Source organism: Papaver somniferum, chromosome 1 (genome assembly GCF_003573695.1).
Source record: "Papaver somniferum cultivar HN1 chromosome 1, ASM357369v1, whole genome shotgun sequence".
NCBI lineage: Eukaryota > Viridiplantae > Streptophyta > Magnoliopsida > Ranunculales > Papaveraceae > Papaver > Papaver somniferum.
In genome coordinates this window covers 178099259-178105951 of record NC_039358.1, presented here as the reverse complement: position 1 = coordinate 178105951, position 6693 = coordinate 178099259, and the positions used below count along the sequence as shown (strand labels likewise).

At 38.6% G+C, this 6693-nt stretch overlaps 1 protein-coding gene across 1 annotated transcript; it reads left to right on the top strand.

Moving 5' to 3' along the window:
* Nucleotides 1-4843: 4843 nt before the first annotated feature.
* Nucleotides 4844-5854, top strand: LOC113354858. The gene is made up of 3 exons (XM_026597879.1): nucleotides 4844-5392; nucleotides 5502-5600; nucleotides 5759-5854. The coding sequence occupies exons 1-3, from the start codon at nucleotides 4844-4846 to the stop codon at nucleotides 5852-5854; spliced, it is 744 nt and encodes a 247-aa protein (XP_026453664.1).
* Nucleotides 5855-6693: the final 839 nt, after the last annotated feature.

The window sequence follows — 6693 nt, the reverse complement described above, 5'->3', positions numbered from 1 at the left end:
CTATTATTCCTAATACCCCCAACATCGTCGAGCTAGTTTCCTTCAGTTGGTACTCCTTCATTCCCGTCCATCTTTTCCAGCATCACCTCCATAACGAATTCAACTTCAACCTTCATCAACTCTTTCGTTCTGTCCATATAATCCACCATCCAACTAACATCGGTTTCTTGTTATATTCACGCTCAAAGCCTTGGCAGATGAGCACTGAAATTACCAATTCCCAAATGAAACGGAAGAAAAGAGCCCCACCACCTGCTGCACTCAATCCTTGGTATACAGTGGACTTGATTCATGAAAGAAACACATACAGTCTTCAATCACTACCGCCGGACCATCGGAACACCTTCCTTTCCCTGTCCGTTCAATCTTCGTCAACACCTCCCAGCGAACACCGACATCTTAGGTAATTCATTTGCTGCCCATTCATTCCCATGGAGTACTCGCTGCCAGCTTGAATCATCTCCAGAAACCCATTGTAGTTGCCAACTTGAGATATAAATCCATCCCTGCCATCTACTCAGGTCCTCGATCTCTACAGTGCTTCATGCTCTTAACTCTTGTTTAATGCCATGACCATGGCATCAACCCTTCTCTTGATATTAACAGACAAGATCCATCATTAGCCAGAGTAATCGACTGCCAACCCAACCTTCCAAATGTATTAACCAAAAGATGAAAAAAGTATGGCAGCAATGAACAACTCCCATTTATGAACCATCAAAATCTACATCTCGCTCCATTAATTCAAACTCAGTTCCAACAAGAAGTGATGGAGAGTTAGCCATGTCTCCATTTCATTTCCTTCAGCTCGGTCAACACTTTTAATATCACAACACCACGTCTCACTTTCCATTAGCCGCTAGTGGGCCTGATTTATTGGAACAAGGAAAGACATTCTTTGTCTTGCTTCATTGCCGTGACATGTGTACAAGCAGGTGGTCGAGAAATGAATTTAATTCCCACCATCCTTGGTGCCGTGAACTGTAGTACATCGCTGACTTTAGTCGCAAACACCATTTTAGCTTTGTCGTTTGGCCATTAATCTCCAGGTGATTGAATTTGCTTGTATTTCCTATAAATGATTTCAAAAAGTATTATTAGATAAGAGATATCCGCTCAACAGCTGGATATGGAGCAACATCGGGACAGAAAGACCCGCTCAATAAGGTCTAGCTAATGTAATTATTTCCTATAAATAATAAGGTCTAGCTAATGTAATTATGGGTATAATAGTGTCGTATTTACGTGCTTATCAAATTTCTCCACATTTACATTTTGCTAGTCCCGAGCGAAACAAAAACGAAAATATATCCGCTCCACATCGAATATATAAGTGATATCCGCTCTACAGCTGGACAAATATCCTCTCAACAATTGGATATGGATAAAGATATCCGTTTCACAATGGATAGATAAGAGATATCCGCTCAACAGCTGGATATGGAGCAACATCGGGACAGAAAGACCCGCTCAACAGCTGATCATATCATGCAATTTTTTTTATTTTTTTAAGACCCGCTCAACAGCTGATCATAATATGCAAATATTTTTTTTAAAAGACCCGCTCAACAGCTGGTCATAATATTCATTTTTTCACAAATAAAAATTCATAATAGAAGTGATAACCTATAAAAATCAAAATGCGTAACCACTTCCCACACTTACACTTTACATTGTCCTCAATGTAATTGAGTCATCCAACGTAGAAATTAAGATGGGATATTTCATAATATGCAAAAAGTAAACAAATAAAAATAAACCGAAAATAAAAACAAAGATATGCCTACTGGAATTTACAAACAAGACTCTCCATATATCAACAACCTAAACATTCGAGGATGAATCCATAACACAATATATACAATGAATGACAACCTCACACTCTCGTTGTAGCAACGTTAAGATATAGAGACTATCAAAAGGAAAGAGCCACCCCCAAACCTAGTTTTTAATAGACCTGGAAGTGCATAAAGAACAAAATATGGGGATACTATTGGGACTTAGGAAATATCAATTGGTTCATGCACAATTTCAGGAATAGGCAAATCCTCTGGGTATTTAGATGCAAATTACTTCAATAAAATTTTATAAGCACACAATTCTAACCCTAAATTAGGTAACTTTTGGAAGTCTAGGGGTCTAGAAACAACCTCTAAGTCGGGTGAATGATCTTGTGAGATAGATTCATCCGCACATGCATCCACAAGGTCATCTATATGTTCTATCTAGAACAGAGAGTCACTATAAGATTGATCATCATCAGCATATAATCTTTGGCATTCAAGAACTCTCAATCTTTGTTCCAAACTAAGCTGTGTGTGTTTGTAATACTTCTCATATATCATTTTAGGTGATTCTTCACTTATAATATGTGGATCAAGAACTTCCTTATGCCGTGAACAATACATATTTACACCAAGCGTCATGTCAGATGACGTCTCTTGAGAATGTGAACTTCTACGCTTATATTTTCCAAGTGTCATCTTAGATGATGTCTCCTGAGAAAGATTATTCATCCTTGAAAAAATGTACCTGAAACACAATTCTAAACACAAAGCGAGTGAAAAAGAAATCCTAAAATAAAATAAAGATACTGTACAAAAAGTAAAGTAAAAATAAAATCCTAACTATAATTACAAAATCAAAATTACCAATTACAATATTCCACAGACGCTCCCGGCAGCGGCGCTAAAAATTGATGGGGATTCGGGAAAACCCTGTATATAATAACCGTAATCGCACGGTATCTAACTAGTAGACAGAGGCAAGTACGGGTCAACCCAAAGGGAGTGGTGGAAAGTACCGTAATCATGTCTAATATGAACTAACCAGAAATGGTGTTTTTGGAATTTTTAGTTATCAAATACGAAAGAATTAAAATAAATATTGCTAACAAACTTGATAAACCAGTAATATGGTCGATAATTAGGGTCTACGGATTCCACCATTGTATCTATTAAAGAACAGAAATGAAATCATAAATCTTAAATATGTCTGTCACATGCTCTATATCACAACACCTACAAAAATGTATAGCTCCTCAAATATTACTTGTACCTATAAGCATAACTCATCAAGAAAGATTATCCCAAACATGAATTATCAAAACAAGAAACAAATAATTAAGTGAAACTAATCAAACAATTTAAAATTGGGTTTTTGTTATACACAAAAACGGTGAAACAACAACGTATATTTAATACAAAATCGTTAGAAATAATTTGAAGAATAAATATCAATTCATTAAAGCCTCTTGCTAAATGTCTATTTTATTATAGCCTATTGCAAAATCATGGTATCCTCCGTAGAACCCTAAATACAAGATCTAGGTAGACATGGCTTCCTCAAAAGCCATAAATCAATATGAATAATCCCTAGCTAATCAAAATTAGAACCAAGAAATACAAGAATCGCAAACCCTTATTTCACCGTTTCGGCTCTGTAGCCGCTTCGTCTCGTCTCTTGATTTCTGCTGTAGACGGGTTCCCGTCGTCGGCCTCCCCCTTGTCTCTGTTCGTTTTCAAAATACATAGCTGCCATAAAACCCTACTTGGACCACACAAGACAAGCATAGCCTAGTGGCTCATGAAATTATTAAAGTGCTTTTGTTTTCAAAATCTAGACAGTTTAATCTAGACAACACAAGCATAGCCTAGTGGCTCATGAAATTATTAAAGTGCTTTCGTTTTCAAAATCTAGACAGTTTAATCTCTCGTTATCAAAGTGCTTTTGTTCAACAAAGACAAATTTCGGATAATGTCCTAGTGGCTCATGAAATTATTCATGCCATGAGGAATAAGAGAGGAAAAAAAGGCTTTATGGGCTTAAACATCGATATGACAAAGGCCTTTGACAGGGTCGAATGGTCTTTTCTAATGGCTATTCTGAAACGTATGGGTTTTGCTGATGCCTGGTGCAACCTTATCTTCCAATGCATTAGCACAAACACTTATAGAATTCTTATCAATGGTATCCCTAGTAACTCTTTCAAACCCACTAGAGGATTAAGGCAAGGGGACCCTCTTTCCCCCTACCTCTTTATTCTTTGCATGAAATATTTCTCTAGAACCCTTTCCAATGCTGAATCTTCTGGGATCATTTCTGTTTCAAAATATCCCCTAAAAGCACTCCTATTAGTCATCTTCTCTTTGCGGACGATTGTCTGATTTTTGGAAATGCCACCATTAAGCATAGCAAAGGTCTGCTAAAAACCCTCGAATCCTATGGCGAAACTTCTGGCCAAATGATCAATTTTTTCAAATCTGGGATCTTTTTTTCTCCCAAAGTGAAGAATGCTTTTGGAAAGAAAATCATTAACATTCTTAAAGTTAAAAAAATCTCCCTTGATGACAAATATCTGGGAACACCCCTGTTCACGAACAAGTCCAAGATTGTTTGCTTTGCTAATGTGGTTGAAAAAAATGGATTCCAGACTTGCTGGCTGGGTCGGTAAAAATGTTTCCCCTGCTGGTAGAAATGTCTTGTCCAAAACCACTCTAGAGTCCGTTCCTGTTTACTCTATGTCTTCTTTCCTCCTCCCTAAAACTGTCATCAAGAAAGCTGAAGGCATTGTTCGTGACTTCTGGTGGGGAAAAGATACTAAAAAAAGAGGTTTCTACCCCAGAGCTTGGAAGGGTCTCTGTAGAGCTAAGTATAAAGGTGGAAATGGCATTAAATATATGGAAAAAATGAATCTGTCCATAATCGCCAAAAATGGATGGGGATTGTTTTCTCAACCAAATTCCCTGTGGGCCGAAAACATGAAGACTAGATATTTTCCCTTCTCCGATCCTTTCCATTCTATTTGCAACTCTAGTTCTTCTTGGGCTTGAAAGGAGTCCACATGAGTCTCATGATTCTAAAAGAAAACTGCTGCTGGGAAGTTGGCGATGGGCTCAGCATCAACTTTAGGAAAGACATCTGGTTACCAAATCAACTTGAACCATTGGACCCTTCCTTTAATGAATTTGAAAATCAGGGTGCTTTACTTGTTGCTCATTTTCTTATTGGCGATTGCTGGAATGTCCCTCTTCTTTCTTCTTTTTTCTCTCCTTCTCAGGTTCTATGTATCCTTACCATAAAGCCTAATCCTAGCAAATCTGACACCCTGAGATGGAATCACTCTGCAGATGGCATCTTCACTACCAAATCCCTTTACAATGTGCTTGTCAAAAATGATATCCAACCAGTGGATAAAACATCTTCCAAAATCTGGAAATTAGGTGCTCTCCCTAGAATAAAAATGTTTGCTTGGAAACTTTACACAGATATCCTCCCTTTTAGTGGCCATCTGGCCAAGTATCTGCAACACATAGATCCCACCTGCACTCTGTGCAATAATGCCATAGAAACCTCTGAACATGTTTTTCTGCATTGTCCCTTCTCTAGAGCGGTTTGGGCTAGTTGTAACCTAAACCTGGATAACATTACCTCCCTAAACCAGACCTGCCCCAACTGGTGTAATTCCTGGTTCTCTGTTTACCCTTCTAGTACTCCTCTAGGGAATTGGCCTGATCTTTGTGCCACTATTACCTGGTTTATCTGGAAAGCCATATGTGATTAGGTTTTCAAAGGCACCACTCCTAATCCCATCTACACTGGTAAACAAATCCTTGATCACCTAAACTCTGTCCATGCTAAATGTCAGCTACCAAATCATCCTCTCTCCAATAAAAACAACTCCTCTAGGTCCACCTTAATCCCAACTGGTTAACTATTTCTTTCAACACACATTATGATAGTACCACTGAACTCACAGGAATTGGCTCTATCATCTATGATGCTGCAGGGAGAACCATCGACAAAAGAACCAACACTGTCAGAGCTCATAGAAAAGAGGAAGGGGACTGCATAGCTACTCTGCAAACCCTGGAATGGGCTTCTCAGCTTCAGTGCATCGATTTCAACTTGTTAGTCAACAATACAAACGTCAGGACATCCATGCAACAAAGCAAGAAAGCAACAAACTGGAGAAATAACAGTCTTATGGATGCTATTTTGAATCTTTTTCATGCTTTTAGTAATATTTTGTGTAAGGATTTACAATCCAAAAAACACCTGGACCTTACTTATTTGAATAAGAGAGGGAGACCTATCCATGATCCGCTTGTCTGGATTCAGGAAGGTTCTTTCATTCTCTTAGTGTTGTTTGTATCTTTCCTTTATAAAAAAAAAAAACACAAGCATAGCCCAAAAGGCCCGATCCAGTACTAAAACTTATTACCAATTTCAGGCAATTGCCCTTCTGTTTCCTGACCATCGAACCTATGCTCCTTCCCGTTCGTCTGTTACCCTTCTAACTTCTTTACTCCATCGTTTCATACGACCCATACATCTCCTCTTCTAAATATCATCATCACTGGTTGCACAAGCTCTACCAGTTACCCTCGAAACCGGTTCAGTCATACCATCGTTTACAACCATGAAACCAATTCAGCTAACATCTTTCTCCATCTCGGCACCACCAGTCGATAAGACTACACCTGCACTTCTTTGCTCCATCGATCACTGCTGCCTGCACAATCTCGTGAACTTCCCAGTCTCGGCACAAGATAACCAGTTGGTTATTCAACTATCTAAGCTCAATCTTCCTTTTTTCGACCTGATTTTGCGCAAGAGGAACTGAAGTTCATCCATGCAAGAACCCCCAACAGCGTCGAGCTAGTTTCCTTCAGTTGGTCTGCCTTCATTCCC

Coding starts and splice junctions, on each gene's coding strand:
- LOC113354858 (XM_026597879.1), top strand. CDS start 4,844: ATGAGTCTCATGATTCTAAAAGAAAACTGCTGCTGGGAAGTTGGCGAT. Junction 5,393..5,501: donor ATTGTCCCTTCTCTAGAGCG/GTTTGGGCTAGT, acceptor GTACTCCTCTAG/GGAATTGGCCTGATCTTTGT. Junction 5,601..5,758: donor TCCTAATCCCATCTACACTG/GTAAACAAATCC, acceptor CTGAACTCACAG/GAATTGGCTCTATCATCTAT.